At 30.8% G+C, this 26,442-nt stretch overlaps 1 protein-coding gene across 5 annotated transcripts in view; it reads left to right on the top strand.

The window, feature by feature from the left end:
• Positions 1-26,442, top strand: part of LOC145296022 (guanine nucleotide exchange factor subunit RIC1-like) — a 317,949-nt gene that overhangs the window by 234,529 nt on the left and 56,978 nt on the right. For all 5 annotated transcript variants that reach the window (XM_080142059.1, XM_080142062.1, XM_080142061.1 and 2 more), the window contains one exon: positions 15,655-15,739. In XM_080142059.1, the coding sequence (XP_079998185.1) occupies positions 15,655-15,739 (85 nt within the window). The remainder of the gene's footprint in view (positions 1-15,654; positions 15,740-26,442) is intronic.

Here is a 26,442-nt window from a genome sequence, read left to right as displayed (position 1 = left end):
TGGGAGAATTGCGTGGGAGCTCTGTAATTGTACATGAATATATTACATCTTTATGGATGCAATCATTATTGAGTGGGCAAAGATGTTTGTTAATACAGTTGCAGTTTCCTTTTGGTTGGATTGGGAAAGGGATTTTTTGGGTTGATTTAATTTTTTTATTATTAGATGCTAAGATTCTTTGTGCTAAATTAGGCATAGTAGAATAAGAAATTCTTATTGAGTTTTTGTTAAAAATTGAACTATATCTGTGTGGGTATTTGAAAGAGTTTTCTACAATATTGAAGAATTCTTTAGGTATATTAGTTTTAACATTTATGCTAAATGGAGGGTAAACCAAATATTTTTCTTTCTCCTAGTGCGACAGAGTGGGTTAGAAGTATTACGATTAGCATGTTGGTTCGGATTATATTTGTGGAGTGGACCATTGCTATTGATAGCAGCAGATCTTATTATTTGAACTGGTTTCTTGTGAGTCATATTTTGTGTGATTACAGATTTAAGATGGCATACAGGTGGAGCATAATGGTTATATTGAATCTTTTCATTGTATCCTGAATTTCCTAAGGCATTATTGAAGAAAGTAGCATTTTGATTAAAGGTTTTTTTATCGGCTGAAAGCGTAGAAATTCTTCTAGAGACGGATGTTACTATAGATTTTATAATTGAATTGGGGTGGTTAGAAGATTTATGGACGTATAAAAGCGTAAGGTTTGGTTTATGATAGGGGCTGTAAGTTTCAGTATTAAGATTAAGTGTAATGTCTAGAAAATCTGAAGTTTTTTATTTGGTTCAATAATTATAGAAAGGCCAAAATTCTTAAAAAAGTTATGTAATTTTTTAATTGTATTATTATACTCTCTTGGCCTGGCTGTTGATGTAAATAGAGCATCGTCTATATATATGTATATACATATACACACTAGATTACCTGTGACTAATTTAGCTAGTGTCTGTATGTATATATATATATTATATACTAGCTGTACCCAGCCACGCGTTGCTGTGGCTCAGTTTGTTAAAATGGAACACATTCCTCAAGAAAAATTGCATTTTGTATTGTTTATTTACTTTTATTATTTTTTGCAATTTTTTTTATCAATGAAAGTTGTTTTTTTTCCCCCCCAAGAAAAGATGAATTTTTTACCATAAATTGTTAGATGAAAGGTTTTTTTTTTTTTTTTTTTCCCAAGGAAAACTTGCACTTTTTTTTTTTTTAAAAAGAAAGTTGGCAGTAAACGTTTCTTTTTGAAAAAAGAATCTTTATTATAAAAAGAAAAGATGAATGCTTTATATGAACACTGTAAATAGGTGAAAGTAGAGAAAAGTTGGACTTTTTTTCTAGAGAATGTACAAATTATTTTTTTGTCAACAGATGTTAAGAAAATAAACAGAAAAAATGCTCCCATCATTAATTAATTATGCAAAAAAAAAAAAAAAATAAAATGTTGATTTTAGTGTTTCAGTATTTGAACAGCGCTCGGCTGAATCTGGTGATTGCCGGTCAAACACTAACCATAATTGGAATCCGGGGGGCAGGGGGGTCAAATTCTGCATGAATACCATTCTTTTTAATTTCGTCTTTTGTTCAATTTTTTGATTGAGCTATCAGCGATTACAAACTAACAAATTTAACCAAAATGCAAAAGATTCAACGATTAAATAATTTTAATAAGTGCTCAGCTTCTAATACAAATCCTAGTAAATCAATTCTCCTTATTGGAAACACTGCAGGAAAGAACAAAACCAAATTATTGCTAGTATGTTTGGGAGAGATTCTATTTTTCTTTTTTTTTTTCTCACTATTTTAAGCAGATTTGACACTCAGCTACCATATTTTTATGGGTTTCTAGTAAGTAGATCTAGATATTTATAACTTACGATAAAACTTGCGGAGTATGCGCTGTTTTACGGTTGTTGTAAAAATGAAACGGAAACTTAAATTTTGCTCTGTTTTTATTATTTTTTTAATTGTGCCCCCCCCTCCCCAAACGAATATAATTAAAAGAATAACATTCAACAATTGTACTTTGTATATATATATAAAACACGAAATATTTAAAATAAAAAAAATTATTAACGAAAAGGATATAATTCCATTTTTAAACGAAAAAAGTCAGTTTGGTATATGTTTTTGTTATTTTTTACATAAGTCTAACTACCGTTCACATTGGAAATGTTGACATTTATTGGTTGTCTGATATGTTTACAATGAATAAACACTCCAATCTAACCATGTTAAGAATGGCTCTTGGAATAGACACTCCCAACTTCTCCCATGTTAAGAACAGCTTTCGAAATAGACACCCCTAACATTGGCAGCATACCTAAAAACCTATAAAAGTTGACATGTCGAATGTGAACGATAAGTTAGTTGGACGTAATGTAAAAATGTACCGAATTTAAAAGGGAATGAAATTTAAATTTCCATTCCATTTTTACAACAACCGTAAAGCAAAGCATTCTCTGCAAATTTTACCTAACTTAGTGTATTAACGTTGTTATTTTTTAAGTAAAAATAATATTTAGGTTTGGATATAAATTCCTAAACTCATTTCACACTAATAATTTAGGTGACTAAAATAGGAATCTAATTGAATCTTTAATTTCCTGAATAGTAAAAAGATTATCCACAATGATCGATTTGTGGCAAGACTGGAGTTTAGGTGGAAAAATAATCTCTAAACCTTTATTACATGAAAGGAACAAAACTCCCTAATCACCGTTATGTTACTATGCCAACAATATAAAAGCAATGATATCGGTATTTCAGAAGTTATCAATTTTAAATAAGCAGAACTTCTTTTTTTTTTTTTTTTTAAATATAAACAATATGAAAACAACTTTTTTAAAACCGGAATAAACACTTTTTATACATATTTTTTTAAACAATACATACAGAACTTTAAAATTTTTTCAATTATTTTAAAAGAATAAACAGTTTTCTATTCATTTTAAACAGAACTATTTTTGGCGCTCCTACACTATTGGGACGAAATTTCGGAAATCGTAATACTGAATTTTATATGAAAACAATGTTATCTACGTTTTCCTCATATTTTTAAGATGATTATACCCAAAAATTTATGAAAATCGAGAAGGTAGAAAATTATTTATTAAAGAAAATAAAAATAAAATTTTAAGGAAACGATTGTATTTGCTTATGTAAGACACAGTAGAGTTCAAAAGGGAGGTAATTTTCCATTTCGATATAAAAAATGGCTGCAATTTTTCACCTGTTTACACGATTACAATTGTTTAGTCTAATAATTCAGTAATTCGACTGCAGAATTTAGAAGCTAATATTGTAATTTATTAGGATTAACAAAAAAATCAGTAGAAACCATTGTTTTTTTTTTTTCTGAAAACTCCATACAAAATTTCGTTCTGATAGTGTAGAAGCGCTTCCTCTTTAAAAAAAAAAGTTTTAAACAATTTAAATAAAACTTTTTATAATTTTAAACAATATAAACCTTTTTTTTATTTATTTAATTTTCACTAATATAAACATATTTGTATTTTTTATGTTTAATTTTTAACAATATAAATAGAACTTTGGTGCTAATGTATTTTTAGTATTGCGCTATTTTATTTTTCAGGTTAAATTCAAGTTTCACAATATCTTTTTATCATTAAATTGTTAGGTGGTAGCACAGAATAGTTTCAAAACACCCTCCTTATGTTAAGAATGGCTTTCGAAATAATGTTATTATTTTAGCATGGTACCATAAACACATAAGTACTGAACTTTTTATAATTTTACATGGTAAATTTTTACTTGGTTTCCATCTTACAACTGTTAAAGGTTTTCGGATATGCTGAAAACGAATATTGCATTTAAATTTTCCACAAATAAGTAGTTTTATGAATATTGAGCAATATAATTTTTTATTTATTTGTGGTGGCCATAGTTTTTAACTTTTAATTTTGCACAACAAAATAGATTTTTTTTTAATAATTTTGAAAGAAATATTGTTTACAGACCTTTTCCAATTTTAATTTTTAACAAACAATATAAGCCTTTTCACATTTTAATTGTGAAAGAAGGAAAAAGTAATAAATTTCAAATTTTTTCCCCCCAAAATTGAAAATAATTGAAAGAGAATACATGTGAAAATTAATAAATTGCAATAGAATACTCATGTGATTTAATAATAATCATGTGATTCAATTTTGAATGAGAAAAAAATCACATTATTTAAAATTATAAAAAGTTCTATTTATATTGCTTTTAATTAAAATAAAAAGGTTTTCATTATAAAAAGTTCAATTCATATGTAAATTTGTTTTATATGTTCTGATAATTTAATATTTCTATTAATATTGCTTATCATTAAAAAAAGGTATTCATTGTTTAAAAATTTTTAACAATGAATACCTTTTTTTTTTTTAATAAATTTTAAATCAAAACTATTTACAAAATGTTAACATTATTTTCATGGTAACGTAATGGTGACTACAGGAATTTAGTTCCTTTTAAGCGATAAAGGGTTCAAGATCATTTTTCCACCTAAACTCCAGTCTTCCTTTTAGTGATGTCACGTGACGGCAGGCATTGATAAATATATGTCCCCAAATAAAAAAATGGCTACATCGTTACAAAGAAAACCACCTATTTATTAAAGAAAAATTAAGTATAATGATATAATTAAAGAGATATATAAAAACATGCATGAGTACATTAAACATATTATACTAAAATGTTGAAGCAATCGGTCTAGTGGTTATTTAGACTATCAATAACGAACGAACCAAGAATTAGATTTTTATATATATATATATATATATATTAGTGATGGGACGATGCCAAAATTTTTTCCGATTCCGTTCAAAATTTCCGATTCCGATCCGATTCCGATTCTTGTAAAATTTATACATATTTAATTAGAGATTTTTTTTGTTTGTTTTTTCGTAAATTTTCAAATTATTACATAAACCCCTGGTTAATGTCCGCGTATATTTTATCTCAAATGTTTGCCTTGTAATTGATTAAAAATTGTAACACAACAAAACATTTATTTTGATTTTAAAACAAAGCTATATTGTACCAGTTCGTATTTACTGTATAACATGCTACTTACATGAATAGTGGAAAATATTCGAAGATTGGTAGGCAAAATAAGAAAACGATGTAAGAACAATATATTTAACAACACCACTTAGCAAAGCCACATCTCATTGTTACGAATGAATTTCTAAATAATAATATTACTATTATGAAAACCATTTTTAACGTGAGCTTTCTGTGCTTTCTCTCGCAGCTAAATCCCTATTCAAAAATGAAATATTACTTTTATAGATTACGTGTTAGAAAATTTTTTTAATTGGCGGAAAGAAAAGCGATCATTTAGAATTTAGAGTGTAAGATCAGTTTCGAATATAAATTTAACGTAAAATGATCATCATTTCTGGCCATCCTAATTCTTTATGGATATTAACTAAAGTGTTTCCCACTAAATTAAGTTCGGTTTGCAACGTTGTAAAACCATGTGTAATCGCTTAAAAAGTAGACACCCTATCCCCAATAAGCGCACATAATTTAAAATTGGTAACACACTACAGCTCATGTTACGTTATATTTATTTGTGAAACTGACCGTCTATTTTAAATTCCTAATCGTTTTATATATATATATATATATATATATATATATTTTATAATCATGAGTGTTTATAGGCAATCTTTTTATTTCATTTTTAAATAGTTACGTGTAAAACGGTACGTAGATGTAAATAATGTATTCTCGTGAAATTATCGGTGTTTTTATTCCGTTTTCATTTTTCGCCCATCGCAATTATAACTTTTTGTTGCGAAAAGAAAAGTTCGATTCTCCATTTTATAAAAGACAGGGACCCTTCCTACTACTAACCTTCAGTCCGTGATAATACAAAAAAAAAAAAGCGATTATTTGTGCTTTTATGATTTTGCCGATTGGGTTGTGAGTCAATGGTAAAAAAATTAGTTAACTGCTTTAAAACGATTCGAATGGCTGGGAAACGGGGGATCATTTTATATTAAATTTAGAAATTTAGGAAAAAGGGCCATTTTCGCCAGCTAGGAAAAAAGGGCAAATATCGATTGAAAATTAATTTGAGCCCGGTTCTTGTTCCGATCAAAAGTGCCCCTTTTGGGAGCTGGATATTCCCCACATTTAAAAACGACTTTGTGTCTAACTTTACTTTCGGGGGGGGGGGCAAGTAAATAGGAACACTCAATATGAGAACAGTAGTACGAAGCATAAATTATAAAAATCGATTTTATTTCGTTTTAAAGAACCCTTAAAATTAAAAAAGAATTTGGTTAATTACAATGATTACAAGATAATAATTTAGTTATGTAATACACTTAAGTATCTCGTTGTTACTCATATTTAAGTCCTAAAATTCTTAAATTATAATGTAAAAACATTAACATTTCTCCAGTTTCGCCTTTCAGACGATTTCTACTTGGTGAATAAATATTACCTCCAATACTAAATAAATAATCGTGATACATAACTGATAAAAAACAATTTTGAGTGAAAAAAATTTTTTCAAAAGTTTTCAGAAAAATGACTAAGTTCAACTTTTGCTCCACACCCAATATTAGCCCTAAAACCTCCAGGGCTTGTGACTCTGATTTTTCCCAGGGTCAGTGATACTTCCATCAGGTGTATATCAGGTATGCCCATGGTTTTGCCAAGTTTCAGAAAAATCTAATGAATGGATGAAAAGTTATTCTGAAAAATATGTCAATTTTGTCTATTTAGAGTCATTTTGATGTATTTTTTTACCTCTTTGGCCCCATGGGGGTGCTGATTACTTGTAAAAATGGACAAACGGCTATGTTTCAGGCCTTAAGACATGTAAATTTGAGTTCAGCACCATAAAAAAACACTAAATAGAGATACATAATCACATTTTAGACAAATATGAAAAAAAGAGCCTAAAAAAGGGGTGGTTTTTAGCCCTAAAAGTTCCCGGGGGGCGCAAACCAGAGTTTTGCCAGGGTCAGCGATACTGAATTTACATTTGCAACAATTGCCTTCACATTTTGGACAAGTTTCAGTAAAATCTAATGGACGGGAAAAAAGTTATGGGGCCAAAAGTGTCATTTTTGCCATTTTGGTCATTTTTGACCCCTTTTCAGCCCCTGGGGGAGCAACGAGAGTTTTCTTAAAAAAAAAAAACTCGATGTTGTGCACATCTACGTATTGGAGTACAACTTGTGGCAAAATGTCAGAAAAAAGTAATGGACGGTTATCCGGGAATCATCCGGACGAACGAACGGACGAACGCCACTGAAAACTATAGTCCCTCTCCGATAAATCGGGGGGGACCAACAAGGAATGGGCAAAATTGTGAAAAGGCTTGGCCTTTGATTTAATTTGAAATATGCTTCCAGTGTGATTTTCTTTGATTCTGCCGGTATTGTTTATGTTTATACTTAAGGATTGCTACGACGGCGCCAATGCCGTCTGAAGCCGAGGCCTCCGTTAGATATATATATATATATATATATATATATATATCACGGAGGCCTCGCTGAAGCCCGCCAATCTCACTCAAAAGTTGAGTTGAAAGTATTATGGGGTAATTAACACCTTCGATGCTGTTGGTTTCGACAACAATACTTTTTCACACCCACTTGCCAAATTTCTCAAGGAGTTTAATATGAAAAGATTTCAAACGAATAGAGTTTTATTTTATTTTCCTGGAGCCACATTGTCTGACACCGTCGCATTTTTCTCAGGTTTCGGAAAAGTTAAAAATATACATGAATATCTCACAATGAATTTATCAAAGTCTGGATAAAATAGATAAAGAGAAAACATTTAGAAATTTTTCAGATTGAAAAAGAAATTATATTTACATTTAAAAGTCCCCCCTCATTGAAATTCTACTTTTGGACGATATTTGTAAACCCACTAAAAACCAAATTATTTTTAGATCTAGGATGAAGCTCTAAACTGTCTTCACGTATTAAAAAAGGGTGCTTGTGCAGTTTACACTATGTTAAAAAACGAAAAATAAAAAAAATATATATATTCTACGTACTCGTTATGGAATGAAGTTCTCATAAAAAAATCACGTAATTTCATCAAATAGTTTTTATTTTATGCCGTAAAAACGATTTGGGAAATTCGGAATCTTCCTAAAAAAACTGCGATAATTAGTACAGGGAGCGTAAAACAAAAACTATTTAATGAAATTACGTGATTTTGTTATGAGAACTTCATTCTATAATGAGTATGTAGATCTATAGAGTTTAGTTTTACTAATAGTTTAAAAGAAATAAATATTTATAATCGGTACAAGCAATTGAAAATTAACTTTTGAAAAATATTCAAAGAATCGATTTTGGAATCGGAAATTATACACAAATTTTTCCGATTCCGATTCCCCGAAAATTACCGATTTAACCGATTCCCGATTCCGATTCATCGGCACAACACTAATATATATATATATATATATATATAGATATACATATACATGCACGCACACACACACACACACACACACACACAAAGTTGTATGTATGTAAGTGTAAATATCATGCCATCAGTTAACTTAAGCTAACTGCAAATTTGGAATCCAAACCTTTCTAAAATTCCAGTTTCTTTACATTTTGTACATAAGATTTTGGTATTTTGCTATCTTTTCCCTCTGTTAAATCCAGAATCATTTTCATGATACCAAGAAATTCTAAAAGTTGCAGGAATGTTAAAGAATGTGGTTTAAAAATTGTTTTTCTGAAATACTGGGATATTAGTACAATTATGAACTGTTACAAGGTAAAGGTAAAATTCGATTATGAGGATAGCTTTACATTGGATTTGTTGTAATTGAAAGTGAAGCAGTCTCATGGCAATATGTTCTGCAGATTGGAAGTTTTCAGGAAGAAAGTATTCATGCAAATTCCGTTTGGTGTTCCTTACATAGAGAAAAAGAAATTTCTTTGCAGTTGTGGTAGATCAAAGAGTTCTTGCTGTGAATGCTTTACAAGGAGGAACTAGAGAGTGGAGCTCAATTGAGGAATACTAGGAACATCTCTTTAACACATTATATAAGTAAATAAAATAGATGAGCTTGCCTTTTCTGAAGTTAGATTTAGATGCAAACAATGGAAGCAAAACTGAAAATAAAGACTAAAAACAGAACATAATAAGGCACCTGGATAAATTCTGGATTTTCTGAATCTGTGTGCATAATTGCACAAATGAATGCCAACACTGTTTGATATTATTGGTTGTGTCATGCATAGTGTGTCCGCAGCAGACAATCTTATCTTTTCGTATTGATTAATGTTAGCTAATCTACACAGTTGTAAGGAGAGTCTCCAATTTGTTGCTGCTGCTGCTATCAGTTCTTCTACTGTTGGTATTTTGAATTCTACCAATTCTTAAATCACGATTACTATTACTTGCATTATTACTCATATCACTATTAATAAGTTTGGCATTGGTAAAACTGATTTGAATTTCTAGTGTATTTTGCAGCTTTTATTATTGTTGTGATGCTTAGTAGTCAAAGCCATTATTATTACTCCTAGATGAATACCCCTTCCAGAATGGGTAAAATCAGTTCATCAAACAGAACATTTTTATTTCACCTTACACAGATTAAATTCAAGATATCATGGTAAGAAACTTTGCCTAGAATCCTTGTTCCAGTTTTGATAAAAATTCATTAAATGATTTTGATTCGTGTAAATGTTTAACATTTAAGGCTTAACAGGTCTTAAAAGAAATTGAAAACTGAAATATTTGAATTTTCAACTGAATGTTGTGTCCATACTATGTTCCCTAAAAAAATAAAAAATTGAAAATACTCCAAAAGAAACTGAAGTTTGGAATATATATCATTTTCAAATACCTGCTGTGTGCCCTCTTTGTATAAAACTAAACTAAATATAACTCACATTATCTACCTGTACACTTAGCAGCTGTTGTGTTCCATTATCATAATGGTCGGTTTATTAGTTTAGGAGTGAATCTTCTACATAGGAATATATAAATATCTACACATATCTAGTGTTATATATTATTACAATCTGTGAGCATTTCCTTTGAAAATAGTTGCTAGTATTTCGATTTATTATATTTATCAGTTTATTTTCGCATCTGTGTATTGCATTTACGAATGTCTCAAGTTTTATGACATACGATTTTAATGCTTTTTGGATTATTTGAAATACTGTTCTCATCTTGAATATTATTCACACAACATTTTGGTTGATCTAACTTATGACCTTCTTCAGGTATGTCTTGACGAAGATAGCAGACAAATCTCTCTATTCAGTAAAGCTGATTCTACAAATTTCCATGTGGGTGATTCCAGTACCTTTCTGTCAAACTTTGGAATCTGCCTGGAATGTTGAGCAGAACTCTTTATTTAGTCGGTGCATGTAGCATGCTCTTGTTCCATCAGCTATGATTTGGTAGTAATCTTAATTGTATTTTTCATATTGCTCGCACTAAGGATTGAAACTTTAACTTCCAGAAGACTGTCACTTACAACTGAATTTTACTTAGTACTTTATCCATTATGTCATAGGATCTGTGCAGATTATCAAACTGAAGAAAGTCCGAGATTATGGCTCAGACATTGTGTGAATAACACTCAAGATGAGAACAGTAGTCCAAATAATCAATCCTTATCTCCAAAATTCAGAAACCTGATATCAACTTTTTATCATAATCTAAACAATATGCATTTAGAATGTTAGCAACAAATGGCATAAAAGAATTATGTCAACTTGGTGAGACTTTGTACATTTTGAAACAGTTCACATGCATTATGTTGCTATGAAGCTCAAGCTCAGAAACAAAAGAATCAAAACTGTTTGGAAAAATTAAACAAAAAAAATTACATGTATAAAAATGAATTCACTTCAATTAAACTAAGATCTAAATTGGATGGCACAAATTATTTTGGGAGACGGTATTTAATTGTTGATCAACAGCATGTTTAATTCCAATTGATATGGCTCAAGGGTAAATGATTAAGCCAATCAGTTTAACTTGGGTAGTTTGATGAACCAACACAAAAGCAAATTAAGAAAAAGCTCAAAAAGGGTTTGTGTTAAGGCTCCAACTTGTCTAGTATTATTGTATTTTTCATTCTCTATATTTAAGATTTGGTATAGCTAAAAACTGTCCCTAAAAATACAATTCTTTTCTAAATGATGAGGTGGACATCTCTTACACAATTTTAGTATTACATGCAGGTGTATATTTATTTGATACAACTCTGTTTCTTCTTTCATGTATACTTGACAACACCCAAATCACATGTGTTATGTACTGCTGTGTTTATCAAATAAATGGCAAAATCTTTGGTTATGAAAACAATTGCATTTATTTGACAGATGGACATGCAGTATGAAATCAGAAATAAGGGATGGGGAGTCAGCATAACAGGCAGAGTTCAGTCAACACGTGTTTCTGTCTTTCTATAATGACTGACTTCCTTGTTTAAACATTTGTTTTTAAGTTAAGATTCCATTCCTTCTGAAATGCCATTTCTGATTCATAAGTTCTGTTTTAATTGTTTATTGTCATTGAGACGCCTTTGCATCAGTGGTAAAAAACAATCAGATCATCATTTGTTATTCACTTGCTGTAACTGTCTAGCATCGCCCAGAAATTTTTTTTTTTTTTTTTTTTTTTTTTTACTTGAATCCTCATTATTGCCTGCCTCGAGTGCCTTGAGCCCCAATATCCAACATTAGTATTGACTTATAAAGCACAAACTGCCCCTAATCTGCATTGCCTAGGATTATTTTTACTTTCATTAACTATTTACATGAGTGATATGTAAAAAAAGAAATTAAAAAAAAAAAAAAGAAAAGAATTTGCAAGTAAAAAGTTGACGAAAGACAAGTAACATATAATTATTTCCATTTTGTTTTTTCTCGATATGGTATAATTTTGAAAATTATTTTGGTTGGGTTAAATAATTTCTAAATCGAATTATGTTTTTCTCGCTAAGGAAATGATTAACATTACATACAGAAAAACAAAAACTGAGGAGTCAAAATCAAACAGTGATTTTACTTGATAAAAATGATTGATGACACAAATCAAGAAACAAACTGACTTTACCTGTTTATATAAATCTTACCTGTCTGTTTAAAGGTATGTTTGTATGTTTGTCTAAAACTTTCGACAGAGGCAACGGATTTTCACAAGATCAGTATCGTTTTAAAGCTCGAGCTTTCGGATGACAAATATCGAAAAATTGGCTAAAAACATTAATTACTTCTCAACTGGGCACTTTTCTACAAGGAGGGGTCGCTAACCCTTATCCTCGAGTGACCTTTGAGCCTTGATATCTGGGGACTTGTTAAATTGTAAAAACAAATTTAATATCCAAACTTGTACTTTTTAAGTACAAAGTAATAATGTTCAAAATCTGGAGATGAAAAGACTTCAGTTGACCATAAATCGAAATGATTTTAAAAGAAATCAATGAATTCAACTGACCTTGACAACATTCCAATAATAGTGCTTAAAAAACTGCAACCGGAACTGACTCCCATTCTTACAAAGCTGGATAAACATCACTCAAAGGCAAAATTGTTCCCAATACCTTGCAAAACTTTATCAATCTGACCAATATTTCAAAATATTGGAGATCAGTTTTCTGCATCTCATTATAGGCACATCATAAATAAGTTGCTCAAGTCCATGACAAATCAAGAAGTCGGCAATCACATTGGCAAAAACAGCCTACTCAATGACAAGCAATATGGTTTTTGTTATTTGAGATCAACAGCTGATGTGGTGATTATAATATCATTCAGGATCAGTAAATCTTGATGGGAGGCTTCGTTTCTAGAGCAATAGCGCTTGACATATCAAAGGTATTTGATAGGATTTGGGCATAAAAGTCTACTTTACAAGATTGCTAGCTATGGAATATCTAGAAATAACCTCTCAATTATCAATCTTATAGGTTCATAAAAATAGTTCAAGTTTGATGCTGGCATCCCTCAAAGATCCATTTAGGCATGACTCTCTTTCTGATCTTCATCGTTGATCTCCCAAATATCATTCATTGCCATTCATCCAGACAACACAGCTATCTATGGCAACACTTTGAAGAGCAGCAATGATTAATATTTTTCTGATTATCTCTTTTCTGACTTTAAGTACATAGTATAATAGGAAAATAATGGTTGGTTACTTTTAAAGCATTTAAAACTAAACGTCTCTCTTTTCACCATCAACATTCTGATCCCCCAGTTAAAATAAATGACTCTTTTGAAAGTCCACTTTTATGATCCTCTGAGACTGACTTTTACTTCCAATCTGAGGTAGAAAAATTGGATCATTCTATAGCTCCATAAAATAGCTTGCTTCTGATGCAATTCTCTACCTGTACAAGAGCCAAATATGTCGTAAGATGGAGTACTGTTGCTACATCTGGAGAAGGAGGGTTTTTGTAACTATTCTGTACCTTTACCTAACAATTTAGTTAAAAATTATAATTATATTGTACTAACATTATTATTTAGAAACCTATTTTTAACATGGGGAGAGGATGGTGTTTTGTAACTAATCTGTACTTCCATCTAACAGTGTAATAAAAAGGATACCGTAAAACTGGAATTTAACTTGAAAATAGGATAACAAAAATACTGCCGTAATTTTGTTTGGATCTAAGTTTAATTTTAATTAAAACGGCTCCACTCAACACCATTAAAAAATTTTTTTTTTTTTACTTAAGTAAAAAACACTTTTAAATGAGTTAAAGCACACAAACCACTTATCCAGTTAAGTAAAAGAATAACTTATCTTGTCTATGATAACATTTCTTGGGTTTCTTTTACAATACACAGAGGTATGAAAAAGTGGTCACAAAACAAATATATGACAAATAAATGTTACCAAAGGCAAGATAAGTTACTCTTCTACCTACCTCAATAAATTTCAAATGTTAGTACAAATTCTGGCAGTTTTTTTTTTTTTTTTTCCCAACATGTTTGATGGACAGTGTACACACTAGTCTTAAAGAACTTATTTTTAATTTTTTAAATAAAATAAATTTTCTTAATGTTCTGTATTGCATGAAATATATTAAAATATATTAAAATTAATTTACCTGCACAATTTAATATTTGATGTTTGAGGAGAGGGCATAGTAGACCCTACAATTAACAAAACTTTAAATAGTACAAGCACAGCACAATAAAGTATACTTCATTAACTTTTTGTTCCTGTAACCAAAACTAATGGCAGATTGTGTTTTGACCAAAATAGCAGACAAATCTCTCCATTCAATAAAGCTGATTCTACAAATTTTCATGTGAGTGATTCCACAATAAAAAAAACTTTAAATTGCAGAATGTAATATCCAACTGAATTTCAATACTTTCTGACATTTGAACTGTGATTAAAATGTAGAATATGTTTTGTCCTCGGTTTGTAAAAGTGGAACAAATCATTACAACTAGGGAATATTCAATTCGGATTAAAAACTGATTTGTCGAACAGTGATTTTGTGAAGACGCAAGTAAAATAGAGATTTTGTCTTGGATGCTCGTTCTTTTCAACTCCATCCTTCTTCTCCGTCTTGTCGACTCCATCCTTCTTCTCCGTCTTGTCGACTCCATCCTTCTTCTCCGTCTTGTCGACTCCATCCTTCTTCTCCGTCTTGTCGACTCCCGCTGCTCCTCCGTCTTGTCGACTCCCGCTGCTCCTCCGTCTTGTCGACTCCCGCTGCTCCTCCGTCTTGTCGACTCCCGCTGCTCCTCCGTCTTGTCGACTCCCGCTGCTCCTCCATCTTGTCGACTCCTGCTGCTTCTCCTTTCGGCTCGTTTGCTCTTCATTTTCTTCCTTCACCTTTACTCCCGCTTTCTTCCCCACTTTCTTTTTATTTAGTTCTCTACTACTTTTTCTGCCTATCCTTGTGTACTCCCCACCGTTCTATTCCTCCTCATGTACTCCCCACCCTTCTATTCCTCCTCATGTACTCCCCACCCTTCTATTCCTCCTCATGTACTCCCCACCCTTCTATTCCTCCTCATGTACTCCCCACCGTTCTATTCCTCCTCATGTACTCCCCACCCTTCTATTCCTCCTCATGTACTCCCCACCCTTCTATTCCTCCTCATGTACTCCCCACCCTTCTATTCCTCCTCATGTACTCCCCACCCTTCTATTCCTCCTCATGTACTCCCCCTTTGCTCCCCATGTTCTCTTTCTTATCTTCCTTTATTTACTCCTCTCTCATTTCTTTCCTTCATTTACTTCCTCACTTTACTCCTTCCATTTCATCTCCATCTCGTTTACTATCCGTTTTCCCTTTTCTTCATTCACTCTCACTTTCTTCTCATTGCTTTCTTCTGCTTTCCATCCTGGTTTCAATCTTCTCCATTTCTTTCTTTATTTTTTTTCTGCACCTTTTTTTCACTATTGGCAGTTTAACTACTTTCCTTATCTTTCATAAGCTTTTCCAGTCAATAACTCCACTCACTTTATCAGAAGTCTGTCGAATGAAAAATCTGTAAGCAATATCAGCAATTTCAGACTGTTTTTATTCCTTTTAGTGATTTTGTTAGGTGGTCTGCACTGCATCACTATTTTGATCCTTTGTTTCTGGTCTCTCTGGTTCATGTATGCCACATCTAATTACTGTTCTGATTCTATTGTATCTTGTCTTTTGACAGCATGCTACTCAGCTTCTGAATGCAGCCTTGGACCGTAGCCAATGGGATGTGGCAAAAGATTTGATTCGCTTCTTGAGGGCCATTGGTGAGATCATCTTTATTACTCCTGTTTATTTCTTATTACTCTCAGCTTTCTTTTAAATTTCCTTTGTTTTTTAATTTACTTTTTTTTATTAAAGATTCTCTATTTTTGCTTTTAGTGCTTGAGAATCAATGGTTAAAATTTGGTCATCGACTTATAATGAAGCGGTGAATTCTGACAAGTGTTTTTTTTTTTTTTTTTTTAGTTTTATCTGATTTACCAAACGGTGAAAGGGAAAATGAATCCATTCTGTAAATTTGTCTGAGTTTTGTGGATTTGTATTTTAAAATATATATTTTGCAAATACAAACTTGTTTTATGATTTTTGTGGTTCAAATTCTATCTTAGATATGCCATTATTATATTTAATTGTAATACATTTTAATTACATTTTTAATAAATACTGTTTTTTTTTATATTTGCTTCTGACAAAATATACATTTCCTTAATTTCACCACTAATCCTAAGTCTAGTCGGCAACATGTTTAATGAACATTGTTTGATTTTATTAGTTAATTAAAATTTGAAATATAAGAATGAACAAGTGAAACATGCATGGTCCTCCATGAGTGCACAGTGAACGAGGCATAAAAAAAGAGCCCTTGGGGCACACCCAAGACTTATATTGAAGTATAGACAAACAAAATTATATAGAAATCAGTTAGTTTCAACCTTTTCAGAAAGTTTTATAAAAATTCAAGGCATCAATTTTTTTTTTAAGAATCACAAAAGTGTAAATGTTAGCCATTTTAACCCGAAAGGCACCTCTGGGGGGTGGGAGCAACCGGAGTTTTCCCGGAAAATTTGTTCTGTTACTTTTTTACTCATATCGTGTTTAATGTTTGTGCAAAATTTCAAAAATTCCAAGGTGTAGTTATTGAGAAAAGTGCGGACAGACGAATGGATGAGGATGAATTTACAGGTTCACCATCCTTTTCTCTGGGGACCAAAAAGAAGAAATCCAAACAGTATAATTTTTTTTTTTTAATGAAATAACTTATAAAATGACTATTTACTTAACAAAACTCAAAAAAAAATTAGTATTTGCAAAATGAGAAAAAAATTAAAATTCACAAAAATCAAATCATAAATATGATGAATTGCCCTTTCACTTGTTAAATCAGATAACTAATCAATAAAATTTGGCAGCCATCTTGAGAGTGAACCACTTCAATATAAACCAATTCATCACATAAAATGATAGAAACTGAAAATACATACAGATGCTTGAATCAGTAACAAAGTCAAATAAATTGTTTTAGAAAAAGAATTAGGAGGAATTTTAAGATATTTTGCCATTGTGATATTTATTTTAAATTTCTTTGAAACATTTTAAGTTTTTGTTTCTGTGATGCTAGTTCTGACATCACAAAATTTAAATTGTTAAAATCTCTTCTGGAATAGCGTGTAAACGTTTTAACTTCAATTGCCCTTTCACATCACGATTTTGAAATTCACCCTTTCTCTCCTGATGAAGATAGGATGAAGAATCGAAAATGTTTGTGATACATATGGAACTATATTTATTGTTTTTATTTTAACACAAAAAGATCTTTAGAAAAATCCAAAATATTAAAGTTTAATTTAGCTAGAGCTTTTTTTTTATTTTTAACAATGTTTGCTTAAATAAAAAATGTTGCTTAAATACGAATATATATAAGCATATAGGCATAAACCTGAAGAGTCCTAGAGTGGATGAAACGCGGAATATTCAGTGTAGCTTAATCGCCATATATATTTTATAACTTATTAACTAGCTCTACCTACGTATTGAGCACTTTTAAAGTAAATTCTTAAAGTTTTCGCATAAATTTATACTTTCGTATATTAATTTTATGTGAGTAAATGAAGTAGTTATATATCTCTTATTTCCTTTTGTTAGAAGCTTGACATTTTCTGGCGGCTTTCAATTACAATCTCCAAGCCTGGTAGTTTGAGGATTGATTCCACTTAAATTCCATTAAAATACTTGTTTATGGTTTGCATTCAAGTTTTCTTGGATATCTAACTTTTATTCCAGCCTTTCACCTTAACTTTTCATTTTTTCATCCAAGAGTTGCTCTTCCCAACGTGGTTCAACCAATGTAGCCAGTTGATCATCAGGAGTCTGTTCAGCTTTAGTATATGAAGGTCTGATGATCATTTGACTGCATTAATTTTCACAAATTCTATTACCTAAAATACCTGTGAGTGAGCTTTATTTAGGGATTTTAGTGTAAAAAACAAAAAGAAAAGTAATTAACAAAGAAAAATTAGATTTCATTCCTACAAGGGTCGTTCCAAAAATAATGCCTTTTATTTTTTTATGAATGGATCAAAAAGGATTGCAAACTGCATTATGATGTCTGAACATGTGTTTATGACCTGAAAGTTTCATCTCTCTGTTGCAGGTATTGATAGTGTGAGACTCTAAAAAAGCAACCTCTTCCATGGACGTGCATCAGAAGCAGAGATGCCTTATCGAATTCATCCATGCAGAAAACAATGAACAGATCAACATTCACCGGCACATACTTGATGTCAGCACAGTTAGAAGGGTTTGTCGATTTCAGACTGGCAACAAAGATGTGAGTAACAAAGAGTACTCCAGACGTCCATACATAGCCATCACCCTAGAAAACACAGTGACTCTCAACCAACTATGCACACTGATTGATGAATAGCAGTGAATGAAATGTATGTAGTTGTATGCGGCGGTCAATGCACTGGAAATTATACAGCAACACGTGTCAGGGTTGACTGTCAACTCTGACCGTTATGTTGAAACATTGACAAAGCTTAGGGTTTGGATTGCTCATGTAAAGCCAGAGAAAAATGAAACCTTTCGCTTGCAACATGACGGTCACACACAAGTTTGAAGATGAGCGTGTCAAAGTTCAGCTGGATGGTGCAGTCTCACTCATTGTATTATCTCGGCCTAGCAACATTCCGCTTCCACTTGTTCGGACCTCTGAAGGATGCATTACATGGGCAGCATTTTATCAACAACAGTACCGCAATCGTAGCTGTGAAAAATTGAACCACCTCGGCAGGCGCTGACTTTTATGACTGGGATGTCTCCCATTCCTCTCTTGAAAAAATGGCATAGTAAAATAAGTTTTGGCGCACAAAATTTTTTTTTTTTTTTTTTTTTTACACAGTGATCACCACTTATCAAGGCCCGGAAGCCACTCAGGGATAAGGGTTATTGTAAGTACATCACGTTAGTGAGGAGATTTTATGAAGTGTTTAATTAGGGGGGCGGTTCATTAGGAATGTCGCTTGTTTTAATGGTACCACTCCTGTCTTCGTAGCTCTTCAACTTTGTGAGTAAAAATAGAAAATAGGAGGCATTACTTTTGGAATGACCCTTGTATAATAGTAAACTTCCTAGTAGATTTTAATAGAGAAAGTTATCGACAATAAAAACTAGAGGAGCTTAAATAATCTGTTGAAGTGTTTATTGCTGATAACGTTTTGACGATATTGGTCACCTTGCAGACAAACTGTACTAAAACCTTTCTTAGTTTTTATTTTCCAACTGTCTGGTTGAGTTCGTTAGTACCTATTTAGTTTTAAACTACCTATAACGCATTTTATTATGGATTCTCTCTCATATATGTGCAACGTATGATTTACTTGTAGGTAATGTTATCCTAAATTACACATTGGAAATTTTATGATGTTCAGAAAACATTATCATCAATGTCAAGTGAAAGTCTGGATGGTTGTATGTGGGTGAGATGCTGGTTGTCCTGATGCAAGGGAAGATGACTTAGAGGCCAATTCATTTGCTTAATGGAATCTTAAGATTCTCTTGTCTCTACCTGAAAGCACTTAACAATAAAGATTGGTCATGTGGAAAATGACAATACAATGGCTCTGATTTTATTCATTTTCCTTCCGTTTTTTATTTATTTTTTTTTTTTAAATATTGAATTTTAATGCATCCAGTTTGTTTTGATACCTTTCATATTGCTGCCTTTTGAAACTTCTGACGCTATTACATTTTAAGTTTGTGGAAAACAGTCAAATTTTTCATAAATTTTTTATTTTTTAAATGGTTGTTGATAGTAAAACTGACAACATAAGTTTCTCACTATAGAATGATCTAACAAATCTGTCAGCATGGTGCTGAGTTTTGAGATGAGGATTGATTATTTTTATTATTTGGATTCTTCGGATTACTATTCTCATCTTGAGGGTTATTTTCACAATGCTCCCGTCGATGTAACCTCTGGCCTTCTTTAGGTGTCTCTTGACAAACCCTAGAATCTGCACAGAACTTTGAATGGAACCCTTTATTTAATCCACGGGAGTAGCATGCTCTTGTTCATTCAGCCATGACTGGGTTGAAGTCCTAAGTAATTTGCAATTACATTTTGAGCATCATCTGCAACGCGGATTGAACCTTCAAGCTCTAGAAGAGTGTAACATTTACAAGTGAATTTGACCAAGTACTCTCGCCACTATGTCACAGATCCTTGCAGATTCCCAAGTTTGACATAAAAATTCTCCAGTTCAGCAAGATACATTGCTTGAAACATGCAAATGACACTCAAAATGAGAACAGTGGTACAAAGAATCCAAATAATACAAAATCTGCCATTATTAAATTCAGCATAATTCGTATAGACCGAAAAAAATGATGAATTTCATTTTTTTTTTGTGTATTAGTATATTGCATTTTCTTAATCTCTTACTAATTATTAATGGATCGTGCTGATCTTCCACTCTATAATAAATACCAATGTGTATCAAATAAATATTAAATAAACTAGAATAATACATGTTCCAGGATTGGTACAAATAATTCCCTAGACAAATCTGTTTTGCGCCATATGAAGATTAATGATACTAAACCTTATGGCTAGAACCCTTATTCCAATTTGGATCAAAATCCGTAAAATGATTTTAATTTTAGAAAACATTTAAAATGTAAGCTTAAGAAAAAAAAAAGTAACTTTAGAGAATCTTGCTTCATTGGTGTCAAATGACTATTAATCAAATTTAATGCAAATCTGAAATATTTGAATTTTCAAATGAGAGGTTGTGCCTATATTACTGGAAAACCTGTTAAAATACCTGAAAAAAACCCTGAAATTTGGGGAATATCTATTAATTGATGTCCTATTCTTAAAATTTCACAATATGAGGTATCTGAATTTTCACAAGGGGCTTCCACTCCATTGCATAAAACTAAACTGTTCTAAATATAACCCACATTACAATGCCTTATGCCTAGCAGCTGTGTTCCAGAATTCAAAATCTGATTAGCTTAGGAGTGAATCTTGTACGTATAAATCTACAAGCATATATATAAAGCTAAGTTTATATAAATAGACATATATGTACTTCCATCCTGTCATGCAAAAGTTTGAATAAAATCACCTTTTTCTAGCTTGTAGATGAAACAATTTCAAGTGGAAACAAGTTCAAGAAGAGAGAAAGCAAACAATTCATACTCACCGCCTGATATGAATTTTCACCACTAACCCTAAGTCTAGAAATGGTAGAAATACTCAGTTCTATTATAAAAAGTCAACAATGGGTGTTTTTTTTTTTTTTTTTTTTTTTTTTTAGGTCATCTGAAATGATATATGAAAAATTAAATTACTAAAAGAATTCTATGATTTTTATGAATATTTTAAAAATATATCTTGATAAATAGCAAATGTGAACATTGGTTAATATATATAAAATTAAGCTGAAAAATAAATTTTCAATGGTAAGGCATATATATATATATATATATATATATATATATATATATAGTAAGCATTCCAAAGGCACAGGAGTATTTATTTCACATTCATAGTTTTCTTGCTGATATGTTGCATCTTACACATGTTTCATTGAATGGTAGAAATTCACCAAGCAAATCTTTAGAGACATATATAAGTTCCTCAAAAAAACCCCAAAAAACAAACCCCAAATTTTGTTACCTTGGAGTGAAAAGGATAAAAGATAATAAAAGGAAATTGGAATTTTTAAAAATTATATGAGAGAAAAAGTCTTACTTATTATATGTTGTATTGAAAACTCCCCAAGATAAAAAAAAAACAAACACATTTAATCCAGTTCACATGAGGAGATTAAATACATATATAGCACCATATCTGAATTAACTGTGATCTAATAATTAATATATTAAAAATAATATAAAATATTGGCCTGATGAGAGAAATAAAACAGTAAACTCCCATGTTTTAATCTTTGATGGAAGTTTGCTGTTTTTTTTCCTCTCATAGAGGGCCAATATTTCTTTATATTATTTTTAATATATTAATTTATAGTTAATTTCCAGTAAAAGTAGTTTTTCAGTGAATATATATATATATTTTTTTTTCAGCAAGTTTGATGGGATGTTAGTTTTTGCAGTGGATTTTATCTCGTATTTTGTTTTGGACTATATCATATGCATATATATGAACATTAAAGTTTTTTCTTTGCCTTGGATTATGTTACCTTATTTTCCATGACCCTGAATTATACTAACATATCTCTACTTTTTTCATTGAGCCTGGACTTCATCTTGGAATATTCATTTAATTTTGACTGATAAATTTTCATACTAACTTTAGTCTTCAATTTATGTGCTAACCACATAGTTAGCAAAATAATATTTATAGGTAGTTATGTTTCCTTTGAGCCATTGATTGAAACTCCATGGAATAAGGAACATTTTAAAAAATCTTTGTATTACTTGTCAAATAATGAATTTGTTGCAAATTTCTAATTTACAAAATGTAATTCTAAGTTTTTACCCATATATACATATATATATATATATAAGTAGGTAAATGAAATTTTTCCAAAGTGCATTAAATAAGTTGTTAGACTTTTTCATATGGGCACTTTTATTGATAGTACACACATGAAACTCTGATCTCCTTCAAAGTAATCTTCTCTGGTTCTAATGTACTTGTTGTATCGTTCTAACAACTTCTGGAAAACCCAATAGAAGTCATCTTGTGTGAGCGTATCAATGACTCTTGTCACGGTCTCTTTGATCTTCTCATTTGTCTCCTAATGACAGCCTCTAAGGTTTTTCTTAAGCTTAGGGAATAACCAAAAATCACAGGGAGCAAGGTCTGGACTATAGGAAGGGTGAAGAACTGTTTTGATGCCCATCTTGGTCAAATAGTTTGATATTCTCTAAGCACCCTTGAGACAAACTTTGCACAAACCTTTCGCATCTTCAGTTCCTCTCAAATACTTGTGTGTACAATGCCCACATTAGCATCAAACTGTGTACTTATTGTCTCTATAGAAACACAACGGTCCTTATCTATGAAATTCTTTATTTAGCTAATCAACTGATGTTCTTACTTCCTTACTCTTCTCCCACCTCTCATCATTCCTCACAAACTCTCTGCCTTCCTTGAATCTCTTATGCCACTCAAAAACAGATGCTCCATTTATGCAAGATAGTCATCTCCTCAGAGAAAAGTCATTAGCAAAATATTAAATCTGGTTTGATATGAATTTGCTATTCAGCAAATACATAGAAAATATATAAAAATTAAAGAAAATAAGGGTTGATAAAAAGGATATAAGATTTTGGTATCCAAATAGAATAGTAACTCTTGAAGAGAATGGGATGATGTTATTAGGTTCCAGATTGGTTGAAGATTTCCCCATTTAAGGTAAATTCCAATTCTGTTTGATGGAGCATCCAGATTAACAGGCAATAATCCTTTGGGAATGGAGAATTTTTTATTTATTCGGTCTCATTTTTTGGTAGTGCAAGATCCTTAGAAAGATGGTGTCTTTTATAAAGTAAAATCCAACTGTTCAAAATAAATATTCCAATTACCTAAAATATCATGATAAAATCAAGATAATTGAAATTTAAAATGGGTTAAATCTGTTATTTTAAGAGTGGATTTAAAATAAAGATAAAAAAATAGACTTTAAATGTAATTGGTAAGTTTTTAAAAAATAATTTAAAAAACGTTTAGGCAAACTTTTTGAGTCTTTATTTAATCAAATGAAGAGAACAAAATGAAGAGAAAAATTTAAATATCTTTATATTCTGAGTAAATGTTTAAAGAAAAGGGAAGGGGGGAAATTTCAAAACGGAAGTTATTCTTAGAGCATATGAGTAAGAGTTATAGAATTTTGAGATAGAATTTACAGACAGATTGCAGCGAAAGATAAATCTGTCAAAAGTGAAAGGGGGGAAGGAAATTTATATAAGAGGGGGACAATAAAAAGTGTAAGTGGAAGTTATTGTCTATAAAGATTGATGTGATTCTTAAAATTATAGTTAAATTGAAATAATTCAAATTATCAGCAGGATTAAAGCCAATAAAATAAACTTTTTTTTAATTTAATAGGAAAAAATATATAATATAAGGTGATTTATAGTAAAGTTATTAGCAATATAACTACATAATTAGATAACTTACGAAGTGTTATAAATATTTGATAAAATCTTAAATGATTAAATTATTGCTGAAGTAATGGGGTTGGTTGAAAAATGTCATATCTATAGTCTATAAATTATGAAGTTTTTTTTTTTTTTACACGGTGATCACCACTTATCAAGGCCCGGAAGCCACTCAGGGATAAGGGTTATTGCAAGTACATTACGTTAAAATATAAAAAATCTCCAAGATCTAGAAGTTGGAGTGCCTGAGTTTATCATATTAAAAATAATTATAACTTAATAAATAAGTAAATAAATAATTAGTAAATAAGAGTTTTCAAGATAATTTTAGATAGAAGTATTTTAAAGGAATATTTATCTTATTTTTTATGCTAATGTTGTCTTATTAAATTCTAGCCAGTTAATATTAGGATTTTATTGAAGTCTTAGATGAATTGTATTTTTGCAGACAAAAGGAGATTGTGAAACAATACAGAAGATGACTTGTGGTTGATCAGATTAAGTTTTCATTTCCATTTAGATTGTGGAAGGTAGTTAAGAGGCATATTAATAAAGTTATGATTGAATATGTGAATTATGAGTTGGAATGGTAGAATTAAAGGTGGTGGGGTCTGGGGGTAAAATAGTTTAATATGTAGATAAATATAAGTGTTGAACTAATAATAAAGTGTTTTCTAAAAGTATAACTCAGGAGCCAAGATTTAACATGTAAAGTTGTAGTTGGTGGGATATAAAAGAAGAACGATTTAAAAAGAGAAACAATTGATTAAGCTGATTGAAAAATTCCTAATGTACATACTAGATTATATAAGAGAGTATGGTACAATTGAGTATGTTGAGTAAATGATAATATGTAGTGGATATTATTTTGTTATTGTCTAATGTTAAATTATTTATGTTATTTCCAATTGGCTGCATTTAAATTTTCTCTTGTGTTTGCATTGTGAGATCAATTCGTTTTTAGTATTTATTGTAGGTTTAGGGAAAGTAATTATTATAACTGCTTCAGAGATGCAACGATTACAAAATTTAGACTCTGGTGTGTATGAATTACTTTTTTAGTACACCCCATTTGATTGAATAAGGAATCTTAAGTGTTAGGTTTTTAATTAAGATAGTTAAAGAAGTGCCTTTTTTATTCTGTGTATTTTCGTTTTTGAAGGAATGTAAATGATTTGAGATTCTTAGTTTTATTAGAAGTTGTGCCTATATTAGATTTATCATCTTTCAAATAGAATATCTGAGTGCCCAGGGTTAGAATTTCTGTGAAATTATGGATATTCATTAATTTAAGCATGTTTTTTGCTTCCATGTTAATTTAACCTATTTTATTAGTAAGGACAGATTTGTAAGATTTATTTAATTCCTTATAATTTTCTTCTAAATAGGGTAGTTTGATTAATAGTAGTTTTTAGTCTTCTCTGCAAAAACAAAAATGTGTGAGTTTTAATTTTCGTTGCAAAGCTATTTATTTTTCCAGTGATAACATTAAGAGGGTGTTTGCTTCTTCAGTTTTATCTTTTTAACTAAGTTGATCATCATGTTTACAAAGTTCTCCAAATCGAGGTTAAATGTAGGGTGTGAAGTTATGTTCAGACCGTAAAATTTAGCAGCAGTTCTTTCAACTTTTCTTTGTTCTCTGTATGAATTAACTGGAAGATCCATTGAGGGTTTCAGGGTGAGGAGTTTGTTCTTCCTTTGCTTTTTATGTTAGACTTTAAATCAAAGTGATGAGCTTTCCATCTGACATTTATAAGAAACGTGTACAATTTTGTGTATATATACCTGTTTAGAAGGGATGAGCACCACTAAAAAATGAGATCGAATGAATAAAAAAGTCTCTGTTCACAAAGGATTATTACCTCTTGTTACTCTGAAGGCTCCATCGAACAGAATTGGAATGTATCTTCAATGGGGAAAATCTTCAACCAATAACATCGTCCCATTCTATTCAAGGATTACTATTCTGTTTGGATATTAAAATCTCATATCATTTTTTTTTTTTTTTCAACCCTTATTTTTGTTCTCTATGTCCCTTAAGAAGATTTAATCTTTAATGTATTTTCTATGTATGTGCTGACTAGCAAAATTATATCAAACCAGATTTAATATTTTGATGATGACTTTCGTCTGAGGAGATGAGCCGATATTGAAAATCCATGGATTAAGGAAATTACTTTCAATATTGTATTCTTTGTTCAAATAATAAATTTTTGTTTTGAAAAATTATATTTTTTTGAATGAAATTTAAATATAAAGAACTGTAAAGTTTTCATTTGCTCTATCTAGTATACTGAGCAATTTTATTTGGCTGGGATTGTCTTATATAAAA

Source organism: Euprymna scolopes, chromosome 16 (assembly GCF_053919585.1).
Source record: "Euprymna scolopes isolate OS-2025 chromosome 16, ASM5391958v1, whole genome shotgun sequence".
NCBI classification, from domain to species: domain Eukaryota; kingdom Metazoa; phylum Mollusca; class Cephalopoda; order Sepiida; family Sepiolidae; genus Euprymna; species Euprymna scolopes.
The sequence above is the reverse complement of the archived record's forward strand: the minus strand, read 5'-3'. Positions and strand labels throughout refer to the sequence as shown.